The following is a 13253-nucleotide window of genomic DNA, read 5'->3' as shown; positions in this document are numbered from 1 at the left end:
ATTGTGCACGTGGGTGCAGTGGACATGCGGCGGGAACAGACTGAAGTTTTGAAAAAAGACTTCTTGAAGTTATTCGACGTGCTTGATAAAATGGAAATCAAAATATTCATAAGTGGACCTCTTCCAAACATCGACAGGAGGATAAACAAGTTTAGCCGGCTTCTTCAGCTGAACACATGGCTGTCCAAAGAGTGTTCCCCGAGAGGACTACACTACATTGAGAACTTTTATCTATTCTGGAAACGAGAGGACCTGTTTAAGAGAAATGGCCCCCACCTATGCAGAGGTGGAGTGAGGGTGCTGACAGAGAACCTGCTCCACGCTCTGAGGCATTGGACTGGGCCTGGACAGGGTCCTGAGCAGATAGTTAGAGAAGAGAGGAATGAGAGAAGAATTCCTGCTCCATCAGCCAGAGACCGAGCCAATGTTTCAACATCAAAAGCACCACAATCTCAGCCTCCACCAAAGGATTCATCAGCAGCTGCTCCACCACCACCAGCAAAGGATTCAGCTCCAGCTGCTCCACATTCACCTCCACCGCCTCCAGTGAAGGAACAATCTTCAAACAATCTTTGGACCCATCTGTGACAGGCCCAACAACATCCCTGTCATCGCCCCTGCCTTCAGACCATCCCTGAGTTCCCCCTGCAACATCTACTCCCACTAAAGATTCATCATTCTCCTTCTCATCTCCACTCTCACCCATGGGCCTTCCCAGCCATTTTGAAAGTCTGATCAAATCAGGCATTAAGATGGCTCCACTCACGCCCAATATAGCAAGATCAAGGGCAATACTTATCAACTCTTCCCTGCACAAGCCGACTACACCAACAAAAGCCCCACCACCCATCCCCCCTCGCCTCTCACCTGGTCCCAAACTCTCCTCGGCTACAAAAGCCCCACCACCCATCCAACCTCGCCTTTCACCTGGTATCTCCCATAGCTAGGATGCACTGGGTCTCAGCGTTGCCGGGACTTATTGTCATAATAAAAATCAAACCAACCCGGGGCCCTATGTAAAAAGAGCCCCCCCTAGTGCTATTTCTCCAGTCACATCATCACACAGATGGAAAAACAAAATGCGAGTCAGGCCCAATCTGAGAAATGTGATTCATATTCCATGTGAAAAGATAAAGCCCAGTCCCACTGAAACTAGTCTGAAACTTGCTGTGCTAAATGTCAGATCCTTATGTAATAAATCACTCTTAATTAATCATTTAATTTCTTCTTATAATCTTGATTTTATGTTTTTAACTGAAACATGGCTTGACAAAAACACAGGAAATTTAGTTCTGATAGAATCTGCTCCACCTAACTTTAAGTTTGAATCTGAAACACGAGAAAATAAAAAAGGGGGTGGAGTCTGTGCTGTCTTTAGAGATGAAATAATTACCCGCAGGTTGTCTTTTGGGGTGTTTTCATCATTTGAGTATGTATCCTTTAAAATGGAGCTAAAACGGTCTCCATCCATTCTCTTCATTGTTTTATAAAAGCCTCTCCAGCACTGCCAAAGTTTTATTGATGATTTTACTGAGATGCTTCAGTCGCACAGACTTTGATGGTTTGGTCATTACAGGTGATTTCAATGTGCATGTTGATAAAATTTGTGACAGAAACGCTAAAGAGCTTGATGCTGTCCTTGAAACCTTCAGTCTTACTCAGCATGTGAGAGGCCCCACCCACAGCAAAGGACACACTCTAGATCTCATAATTACAAAGGGGGTAAACATTTCTGTTCAAACCACCGGTTGGTCCTGCAGCTGTTCAGAGGAGACACACTGTTTATGGAAATAATAAACTTTGAAAATGTCTCATGTTCTAATGTAAATGATTTGTTGAACTCTGTTAGATTGAGTGTTTTGAATGTTCTGGACACCATCGCCCCTATAAAGGCTAAAATGGTTCAAAATAAGCAGAAGTTGCCATGGAGACATGATGATTGGGTCAGGGCACAGAAAAGGGAGCGCCGCAGGGCCGAACGGAAATGGCGCAAGTCAAAGCTCCAGGTTCAAAAAGAGATTTACAAAGAGAAGCTGAACATGTACAACCTAATCTTATGTAGAACTAGGGAAAGTTATTTCTCTGAAATGATTGGAAGCTGCAGTAACAAGGGGCGTGTCCTGTTGCCACAGTAATAGATGAACAAACCCTCCAGCTCAGCTGCCGTTAGAACTCATTTCCACATCCAAGTGTAATGAGTTTGCATTATTCTTTAATGACAAAGTTCAGGGCATTATAAATGCTATAAATCCCACAATGCAAAAAAATACCCTAAAACCACCTGGACACTCAGAGCAAACTCACTTTGCACCTGTAACTGACAAAACTGTCCATGAGATCATCACCAGTCTGAGTTCATCTACATGCTGCCTCGATGTGTGAGCCTCCAGATTTCTCAAGTATGTGCTGAACAGTTTGTTAGCATCATCACTCACATAGTTAAAGCTTCAATCTGGAACATTCCCAATGTCTTTGAAAACTGTGGTTATAAAGCCTCTCCTAAAGTAGAGCAGGGGGAGGGGGTCAGGGGGAGTGGTCATAAAGCCTCTCCTAAAGAAGAGCAGGGGGAGGGGGTCAGGGGGAGTGGTCATAAAGCCACTCCTAAAGAAGATGCTGCAGTCCTGAGTCATGACCGGTCCATCTCTAATCTGATATTTTGGGGCAAAGTCCTTGAAAATGTTGTTTACAACAGTCACAGATTTCCTCTTAATAAACAATTCATTTGATGTTTTTCAGTCAGGTTTTAGACCTCATCACACTGAGACTGCTGTTGTCATGGTAACTGAGACTGCTGTTGTCAAGGTGACAAATGACATCCGCCTGAACACTGACACGGGCAAAGCCTCTTCTGTTGATCTGATGCTGCTTTTGACACTGTCGATCATGGGATCCTCTTACAGAGACTAGAGGACTGGGTGGGCATCACTGGCACTGCCCTAAACTGGCTAAGGTCCTATCTGGAAGACAGGAAGTACTTTGTTGAAATTGGTAGCTGTGTCTCAGACCACATGACCCTGACCTGTGGAGTGCCCCAAGGGTCAGTCCTGGGTCCCCTTCTGTTCAACCTCTACATGCTGCCGTTGGGTCAGTTGATACGCAGTGAAAATGTGTCCTATCACAATTATGCAGACGAGTCAGATCTATGTTTCACTATCGCAGGTGAATATGGACCAGTAGATTCACTCTGTCACTGCATCCAACAGATCAGTTTGTGGATGCAAAACAACTTTCTCCAGCTGAACTCAGACAAGACTGAAATCATCGTCTTTGTCACAGAAACAAAGAGAAAGTGTTAGCGGTCACCTCCAGAGTCTCGCTCTAAAACCTACAAACCAAGTGATAAATCTGGGGGTAATAATGGACTCAGACTTGAACTTTAATAGCCACGTCAAATCAATAACATCAGCAGCTTTTTACCATCTAAAAAACATTGCCAAAATCAAAAATATAGTGTCAAAACCAGATTTAGAGAGACTTATCCATGCGTTTGTCTCCAGTAGATTAGACTGTAACGGCCGCTCACTGGCCTCTCCAAACGAGCTGTAAAACAGCTGCAGTACATCCAGAACGCTGCTGCTCGGGTCCTGACTAGACCCAGGAAGTACCATCACATTAGTCCTGTTCTCAGGTCTCTGCACTGCCCCCTGTGGCTCAGAGAAGAGACTTTAAAGCAGCTCTGCTTGTGTCTCTCCATGGCCTAGCACCAAAGTACATCTCAGACATGTTAGTGCCATATGAACCATCTCAGACTCTGAGGACCTCAGGGAGCGGCCTCCTGCTGGTGCCAGAGTCAGGACTAAACATGGACCAGCCTCCTGCTGGTGCCAGAGTCGGGACTAAACATGGACCGGCCTCCTGCTGGTGCCAGAGTCAGGACTAAACATGGAGCGGCCTCCTGCTGGTGCCAGAGTCAGGACTAAACATGGACCGGCCTCCTGCTGGTGCCAGAGTCAGGACTAAACATGGACCAGCCTCCTGCTGGTGCCAGAGTCGGGACTAAACATGGACCGGCCTCCTGCTGGTGCCAGAGTCAGGACAAAACATGGGGAATCTGTGTTTCAGTTTTATGCAGCTAAAATCTGGAACATTCTTCCTGAAGATGTGAGACAGGTTCTGCTCTGACAATGTTCAAATCTAAGTTAAAAAACAGTTTTGTTTCGCTGTGTTTGACTGAAAGGATTTTTCTTTGCACTCTTCTCTTTTGTTTGTGATTTTATTAGTTTAGACAATCAGTTGGATTGATCATTTTTAATTTAGTTAATTTGATTGTATTTCTGTTTCTGTCATTTCTTTGTGATTTTAATGCATTTTTCCTGCTGTGAAGCTTTGAATTGCCTTGTGTATGAAATGTGCCACACAAATAAACTTGCCTTACGAAGTCCACAAACCTGACCTCAGCCAAGTTTATTCAATTCCATTTATTTTTGTAACTTTAAAAATCAGTTCCCTCAGAGGGCGACAGTGTTGAACAGAACCATATTCATAGCATCTCGTATCCTTAGACACATGTCCCAGCGTCCCGTGTCCCTAGACAAATGTCCCAGTGTCCCGTATCCTTAGACTCAGGTCCCAGCATCCCGTGTCCTTAGACACAGGTCCCAGCATCCCGTGTCCTTAGACACAGGTCCCAGCGTCCCGTGTACTTAGACACAGGTCCTAGCGTCCCGTGTCCTTAGACACATGTCCCAGCGTCCCGTGTCCCTAGACAAATGTCCCAGTGTCCCGTATCCTTAGACTCAGGTCCCAGCGTCCCGTGTCCTTAGACAAATGTTCCAGCGTCCCGTGTACTTAGACACAGGTCCTAGCGTCCCGTGTCCTTAGACACATGTCCCAGCGTCCCGTGTCCCTAGACAAATGTCCCAGTGTCCCGTATCCTTAGACACAGGTCCCAGCATCCCGTGTCCTTAGACACAGGTCCCAGCGTCCCGTGTACTTAGACACAGGTCCTAGCGTCCCGTGTCCTTAGACACATGTCCCAGCGTCCCGTGTCCCTAGACAAATGTCCCAGTGTCCCGTATCCTTAGACTCAGGTCCCAGCGTCCCGTGTCCTTAGACAAATGTTCCAGCGTCCCGTGTACTTAGACACAGGTCCTAGCGTCCCGTGTCCTTAGACACAGGTCCCAGCATCCCGTGTCCTTAGACACAGGTCCCAGCGTCCCGTGTCCTTAGACAAATGTTCCAGCGTCCCGTGTACTTAGACACAGGTCCTAGCGTCCCGTGTCCTTAGACACAGGTCCCAGCGTCCCGTTTCCTTAGACAAATGTTCCAGCGTCCCGTGTACTTAGACACAGGTCCTAGCGTCCCGTGTCCTTAGACACAGGTCCCAGCATCCCGTGTCCTTAGACACAGGTCCCAGCGTCCCGTGTCCTTAGACAAATGTTCCAGCGTCCCGTGTACTTAGACACAGGTCCTAGCGTCCCGTGTCCTTAGACACAGGTCCTAGTGTCCCGTGTCCTTAGACACAGGTCCTAGTGTCCTGTGTCCTTAGACACATGTCCCAGCGTCCCGTGTACTTTGACGCTCATTCTCGGCCAGGAAAATCTACCAAACTCTCTTTGGGAGAAATAGAAACAAAAGCCTTCTCAGCTTCAAACTGAATATTACAGAAGAGTTCAGACTTTTACGTGAAAATGTTCACCATTTAAGAACTATTTAGAAAGGAGTTAAAAATGTTGGGATATATTTAATATTTAGAGGGATGTAGTTATATCATGCAAATGTGTCTCAAGTTAGTTTAAAACACAGAGGTTACAGGAGCCTGGGAGGGCATCTGACACAATCCCCTTGTGTTTACAGAGTATAGAACTGGCACACGAGAACATGAAGCCAGGACGAATCTTCAGGAACTCGGGAGAACTGCAAGACAGTAGTTTAAACCGCAGCCCTCACTCCTACAAGAACAACCCCAAAGATGAGAGAGACAGGTAATGAAAGAGAGACTGGTAATGAAGAGAGAGACAGGTAATGAAAGAGAGACAGGGAATGAAAGAGAGACATGGATTGAAAGAGAGACAGGGAATGAAAGAGAGACTGGTAATGAAGAGAGAGACAGGTAATGAAAGAGAGACAGGTAATGAAAGAGAGACTGGTAATGAAAGAGAGACATGGATTGAAAGAGAGACATGGAATGAAAGAGAGAGACAGGTAATGAAAGAGAGACAGGTAATGAAAGAGAGACTGGTAATGAAACAGAGACATGGATTGAAAGAGAGACATGGAATGAAAGAGAGACAGGTAATGAAAGAGAGACTGGTAACAAAAGAGAGACAGTTAATGAAAGAGAGACTGGTAACGAAAGAGAGATTGGTAACGAAAGAGAGACAGGGAATGAAAGAGAGACTGGTAACGAAAGAGAGACAGGGAATGAAAGAGAGACTGGTAATGAAAGAGAGACTGGTAACGAAAGAGAGACAGTTAATGAAAGAGAGACTGGTAATGAAAGACAGACAGGTTATGAAAGAGAGACATGGAATGAAAGAGAGAGACAGGTAATGAAAGAGAGACAGGTAATGAAAGAGAGACAGGGAATGAAAGAGAGACAGTTAATGAAAGAGAGACTGGTAACGAAAGAGAGACAGTTAATGAAAAAGAGACTGGTAACGAAAGAGAGACAGGGAATGAAAGAGAGACTGGTAATGAAAGAGAGACTGGTAACGAAAGAGAGACAGGGAATGAAAGAGAGACTGGTAATGAAAGAGAGACTGGTAACGAAAGAGAGACTGGTAACGAAAGAGAGACTGGTAATGAAAGAGAGACAGGTAATGAAAGAGAGACTGGTAACAAAAGAGAGACAGGTAATGAAAGAGAGACTGGTAATGAAAGAGAGACAGGTAATGAAAGAGAGAGAGAGGTAATGAAAGAGAGACTGGTAATGAAGAGAGAGACAGGTAATGAAAGAGAGACAGGGAATGAAAGAGATACATGGATTGAAAGAGAGACAGTTAATGAAAGAGAGACTGGTAACAAAAGAGAGACAGGTAATGAAAGAGAGACTGGTAATGAAAGAGAGACAGGTAATGAAAGAGAGACAGGTAATGAAAGAGAGACTGGTAATGAAGAGAGAGACAGGTAATGAAAGAGAGACAGGGAATGAAAGAGAGACATGGATTGAAAGAGAGACAGGGAATGAAAGAGAAACAGGTAATGAAGAGAGAGACAGGTAATGAAAGAGAGACAGGTAATAAAAGAGAGACTGGTAATGAAAGAGAGACATGGATTGAAAGAGAGACATGGAATGAAAGAGAGACAGGTAATGAAAGAGAGAGACAGGTAATGAAAGAGTGACATGGAATGAAAGAGAGACAGGGAATGAAAGAGAGACATGGAATGAAAGAGAGACAGGGAATGAAAGAGAGACATGGAATGAAAGAGAGACATGGAATGAAAGAGAGACAGGTAATGAAAGAGAGAGACAGGTAATGAAAGAGAGACAGGTAATGAAAGAGAGACATGGAATGAAAGAGAGACATGGAATGAAAGAGAGACAGGGAATGAAAGAGAGACATGGAATGAAAGAGAGACATGGAATGAAAGAGAGACAGGGAATGAAAGAGAGACAGGGATTGAAAGAGAGACATGGAATGAAAGAGAGACAGGTAATGAAAGAGAGAGACAGGTAATGAAAGAGAGACAGGTAATGAAAGAGAGAGACAGGTAATGAAAGAGAGACAGGTAATGAAAGAGAGACAGGGAATGAAAGAGAGACATGGAATGAAAGAGAGACAGGGAATGAAAGAGAGACAGGGAATGAAAGAGAGACATGGATTGAAAGAGAGACAGGGAATGAAAGAGAGACTGGTAACGAAAGAGAGACGGGGAATGAAAGAGAGACATGGAATGAAAGAGAGACAGGTAATGAAAGAGAGAGACAGGTAATGAAAGAGAGACAGGTAATGAAAGAGAGAAACAGGTAATGAAAGAGAGACAGGTAATGAAAGAGAGACAGGGAATGAAAGAGAGACATGGAATGAAAGAGAGACAGGGAATGAAAGAGAGACAGGGAATGAAAGAGAGAGACAGGTAATGAAAGAGAGACAGGTAATGAAAGAGAGACAGGGAATGAAAGAGAGACATGGAATGAAAGAGAGACAGGTAATGAAAGAGTGACATGGAATGAAAGAGAGAGACAGGTAATGAAAGAGAGACAGGTAATGAAAGAGAGACAGGGAATGAAAGAGAGACATGGAATGAAAGAGAGACAGGGAATGAAAGAGAGACATGGAATGAAAGAGAGACATGGAATGAAAGAGAGACAGGTAATGAAAGAGAGAGACAGGTAATGAAAGAGAGACAGGTAATGAAAGAGAGACAGGGAATGAAAGAGAGACATGGAATGAAAGAGAGACATGGAATGAAAGAGAGACAGGGAATGAAAGAGAGACATGGAATGAAAGAGAGACAGGGAATGAAAGAGAGACATGGATTGAAAGAGAGACATGGAATGAAAGAGAGACAGGGATTGAAAGAGAGACATGGAATGAAAGAGAGACAGGTAATGAAAGAGAGACAGGTAATGAAAGAGAGAGACAGGTAATGAAAGAGAGAGACAGGTAATGAAAGAGAGACAGGGAATGAAAGAGAGACATGGAATGAAAGAGAGACAGGGAATGAAAGAGAGACAGGGAATGAAAGAGAGACAGGGAATGAAAGAGAGACTGGTAACGAAAGAGAGACAGGGAATGAAAGAGAGACTGGTAACGAAAGAGAGACAGGGAATGAAAGAGAGACTGGTAATGAATCTGTTCTTGTGGCGGATGGGCCGTAGCCTCCGGCCTGAGGGGAGTGGCCTCCTGTCTGAGGGGAGTGGCCTCCTGCCTGAGGGGAGTGGCCTCCGGCCTGAGGGGAGTGGCCTCCTGTCTGAGGGGAGTGGCCTCCGGCCTGAGGGGAGTGGCCTCCTGCCTGAGGGGAGTGGCCTCCTGCAGAGATGAAGTCTGCAGTCGATCACCTTCAGCAGAGGGCGCTGTAGTCTCTGTTTGTCCCTGTCTGTGTCTTCTGGGCGTTGAGCTCCAGGTTGTTACCGCTGCACCAGCCGCTCCACCTCCTGTAGACAGACTCATCCCCGCCCCCGATGAGGGTGGTGTCGTCATGGCGATGAGGGTGGTGTTGTCATGGTGATGAGGGTGGTGTTGTCATGGCGATGAGGGTGGTGTTGTCATGGCGATGAGGGTGGTGTTGTCATGGCGATGAGGGTGGTGTCGTCATGGCGATGAGGGTGGTGTCGTCCTGGCGATGAGGGTGGCGTTGTCATGGCGATGAGGGTGGTGTTGTCATGGCGATGAGGGTGGTGTCGTCATGGCGATGAGGGTGGTGTTGTCATGGCGATGAGGGTGGTGTTGTCATGGTTATGAGGGTGGTATCGTCATGGCGATGAGGGTGGTGTCGTCATGGCGATGAGGGTGGTGTCGTCATGGTGATGAGGGTGGTGTCGTCATGGTGATGAGGGTGGTATCGTCATGGCAATGAGGGTGATGTCGTCATGGCGATGAGGGTGGTGTCGTCATGGTGATGAGGGTGGTGTCGTCATGGTGATGAGGGTGGTGTCGTCGTGGCTGGAGGTGCAGCAGTTTGTCACAGGGAGAAGAGCAGAGGGGAAAGTACACAGCCCTGTGGAGCTCCTGTGCTGATGGTGGAGACATTCTTCCCCAGCCGCACACACTGACTCCATCAGGAAGTCAGTGCTCCACCTGTGGGTGGAGTCGGTGCTCCCCCCAAGGGTGGAGTCGGCACGTGGAGCTGGGAGAGCTTGTGTGAGCAGGGTGAGGCGGGGCGGGGCGGGGCGGGGCTGGTGGTGTTGGAGGTTATAAACTTTATAAATCACATTTGCAGGATAATGATTTATTCCTGTTTGTGCAGATTCTCGGAGAACACAGACAAACAGGTCACAGTTCTGAAGTTCACAGACTCAGACGGAGACGGCATCGGAGTCTTGAGGTAAAGAACTGTGAACCACCTCACAGACTGACCAACTACACCTCACTCACTTTGTGAAACACGTCCAGAGGGGGCGCTGTGACCACCGACTGCTGTGACCACCGACTGCTGTGACCAGGAAAAAGACGAGTAAAAACTTCCAAATCTTTTGTCTTTAGTGGAACCTGGACAACTGAGGGTTCTCATGGGTTCTCAAGGGTTCTCATGGGTTCTCATGGGTTCTCATGGGGTCTCATGGGGTCTCATGGGGTCTCATGGGGTCTCATGGGTTCTCATGGGTTCTCATGGGGTCTCATGGGGTCTCATGGGGTCTCATGGGTTCTCATGGGTTCTCATGGGGTCTCATGGGGTCTCATGGGGTCTCATGGGTTCTCATGGGTTCTCATGGGGTCTCATGGGGTCTCATGGGGTCTCATGGGGTCTCATGGGGTCTCATGGGTTCTCATGGGGTCTCATGGGGTCTCCACGGAGACACTACAGAGTATAAGGGTTTTAGAGTTTTCTACAGTTTCAAAGGTGAAGCATCAGTAAAGCCTCATTCTGGAGGAACAGAAGCATTAAACCTCAGACTGCTGCTGTGTCCTTTGGCAAGGCACCTGCTGACAGCCTCTGTGTGTCATCATATCCTGTGTGTGACATCACTTCCTGTGTGTGATTGACAGCTGGTTTGCCGTGCACGCAGTCAGTATGAACTACACAAACCGAATGGTCAGCAGCGACAATATGGGCGTGGCCTCGCTGATGATGGAACTGGACAAGAACCAGGGACTGCCTGGAGAGGTACTTCAGTACTACTACCACTACTACTACTACTATTAATACTACTACTGATACTCTATTGTTAAAGCTGGACAAGACATTACTACTACTATGTCCACTGCTGGTTCTCTCTGTTCCAGGGCCGGTTCTCTCTGTTCCAGGGCCGGTTCTCTCTGTTCCAGGGCCGGTTCTCTCTTTTCCAGGGCCGGTTCTCTCTTTTCCAGGGCCGGTTCTCTCTTTTCCAGGTCCGGTTCTCTCTGTTCCAGGGCCGGTTCTCTCTGTTCCAGGGCCGGTTCTCTCTGTTCCAGGGCCGGTTCTCTCTGTTCCAGGTCCGGTTCTCTCTGTTCCAGGGCCGGTTCTCTCTGTTCCAGGGCCGGTTCTCTCTGTTCCAGGGAGGGTTCTCTCTGTTCCAGGGACGGTTGTCTTACTCATGTTCTCTCTGTTCCAGGGCCGGTTCGTGGCAGGTTTTTCCAGCTCAAATCTGGGAGACGTGACTCCGAACACCAGGGGGCCCTACTGCGCCAACAGTGGACTCAAGTGTGACTATCTGAACAGCTCGTGTCCTGTAGGAGGGGTAAGAGAGCTCCTACTGTAAGTACACCTGGTGTCCTGTAGGGGGGTAAGTACACCTGGTGTCCTGTAGGGGGTAAGTACACCTGGTGTCCTGTAGGGGGTAAGTACACCTGGTGTCCTGTAGGGGGTAAGTACACCTGGTGTCCAGTAGGGGGGTAAGTACACCTGGTGTCCAGTAGGGGGGTAAGTACACCTGGTGTCCTGTAGGGGGTAAGTACACCTGGTGTCCAGTAGGGGGGTAAGTACACCTGGTGTCCTGTAGGGGGTAAGTACACCTGGTGTCCTGTAGGGGGTAAGTACACCTGGTGTCCAGTAGGGGGGTAAGTACACCTGGTGTCCTGTAGGGGGTAAGTACACCTGGTGTCCAGTAGGGGGGTAAGTACACCTGGTGTCCAGTAGGGGGGTAAGTACACCTGGTGTCCTGTAGGGGGGTAAATACACCTGGTGTCCAGTAGGGGGGTAAGTACACCTGGTGTCCTGTAGGGGGGTAAGTACACCTGGTGTCCAGTAGGGGGGTAAGTACACCTGGTGTCCTGTAGGGGGGTAAGTACACCTGGTGTCCTGTAGGGGGGTAAGTACACCTGGTGTCCAGTAGGGGGGTAAGTACACCTGGTGTCCTGTAGGGGGGTAAGTACACCTGGTGTCCTGTAGGGGGGTAAGTACACCTGGTGTCCTGTAGGGGGGTAAGTACACCTGGTGTCCTGTAGGGGGGTAAGTACACCTGGTGTCCTGTAGGGGGGTAAGTACACCTGGTGTCCAGTAGGGGGGTAAGTACACCTGGTGTCCAGTAGGGGGGTAAGTACACCTGGTGTCCTGTAGGGGGCACGATGACTCTTCGTGTCATTCCAGTCACAAAAGTCAATGTGACCAACAGTATGTTCTTTTACACGGTGTTACCATTGCGATTCTCGGCTGCACCAAAGCCACAGTGGCGCAGACCGGAGGTGTGTTAGCGCCACCCTCAGGCAGGTGTGTGAAGTGCACTGCAGCTTTATGTGGTTTTGCAGACAAAGATGTGCCAGAGTCTGGGGCCCGGGGCCGACATGTTCCACAGCACCAGAATCATCGCTGAGAACATCTACAGGAAGACCAAGGTACAGGACTGGACGTATACTTGTACTGCAGCAACTGTACAGTACTGCTCTGTTGTAGTACTTGTGTGTACTCTCTGTGTACTCTGTGTACTTGTACTGCAGGAGCTGTACAGTACTGCTCTGTTGTAGTACTTGTGTGTACTCTCTGTGTACTTGTACTGCAGCAACTGTACACTACTGCTCTGTTGTAGTACTTGTGAATACTCTCTGTGTACTTGTACTGCAGGAGCTGTACAGTACTGCTCTGTTGTAGTACTTGTGTGTACTTTCTGTGTACTTGTACTGCAGGAGCTGTACAGTACTGCTGTGTTGTAGTACTTGTGTGTACTCTCTGTGTACTTGTACTGCAGAAGCTGTACAGTACTGCTCAGTTGTAGTACTTGTGTGTACTCTCTGTGTACTCTCTGTGTACTTGTACTGCAGGAGCTGTACAGTACTGCTCTGTTGAAGTACTTGTGTGTACTCTCTGTGTACTCTGTGTACTTGTACTGCAGGAGCTGTACAGTACTGCTGTGTTGTAGTACTTGTGTGTACTCTCTGTGTACTTGTACTGCAGGAGCTGTACAGTACTGCTGTGTTGTAGTAATTGTGTGTACTCTCTGTGTACTCTCTGTGTACTTGTACTGAAGGAGCTGTACAGTACTGCTCTGTTGAAGTACTTGTGTGTACTCTCTGTGTACTCTGTGTACTTGTACTGCAGGAGCTGTACAGTACTGCTGTGTTGTAGTACTTGTGTGTACTCTCTGTGTACTTGTACTGCAGGAGCTGTACAGTACTGCTGTGTTGTAGTACTTGTGTGTACTCTCTGTGTACTCTCTGTGTACTTGTACTGCAGGAGCTGTACAGTACTGCTGTGTTGTAGTACTTGTGTGTACTCTCTGTGTACTTGTACTGCAG

General features: G+C 47.5%; 1 protein-coding gene across 1 annotated transcript in view; it reads left to right on the top strand.

Annotated features, from left to right (window-relative positions):
• Positions 1 to 13253, top strand: part of asah2 (N-acylsphingosine amidohydrolase 2) — a 45022-nt gene that overhangs the window by 13974 nt on the left and 17795 nt on the right. The window contains exons 5-9 of the mRNA XM_072434353.1: positions 5797 to 5924; positions 9853 to 9930; positions 10593 to 10710; positions 11138 to 11263; positions 12270 to 12356. Of these exons, the coding sequence (XP_072290454.1) occupies positions 5797 to 5924; positions 9853 to 9930; positions 10593 to 10710; positions 11138 to 11263; positions 12270 to 12356 (537 nt within the window). The remainder of the gene's footprint in view (positions 1 to 5796; positions 5925 to 9852; positions 9931 to 10592; positions 10711 to 11137; positions 11264 to 12269; positions 12357 to 13253) is intronic.

This window comes from Eucyclogobius newberryi, unplaced genomic scaffold (genome assembly GCF_026437365.1).
Source record: "Eucyclogobius newberryi isolate DKJ021-1_F unplaced genomic scaffold, fEucNew1.0.hap1 SCAF_69, whole genome shotgun sequence".
In the NCBI taxonomy this organism is placed as follows: Eukaryota; Metazoa; Chordata; class Actinopteri; order Gobiiformes; family Gobiidae; genus Eucyclogobius; species Eucyclogobius newberryi.
This window is presented reverse-complemented; position numbering and strand designations above follow the sequence as displayed.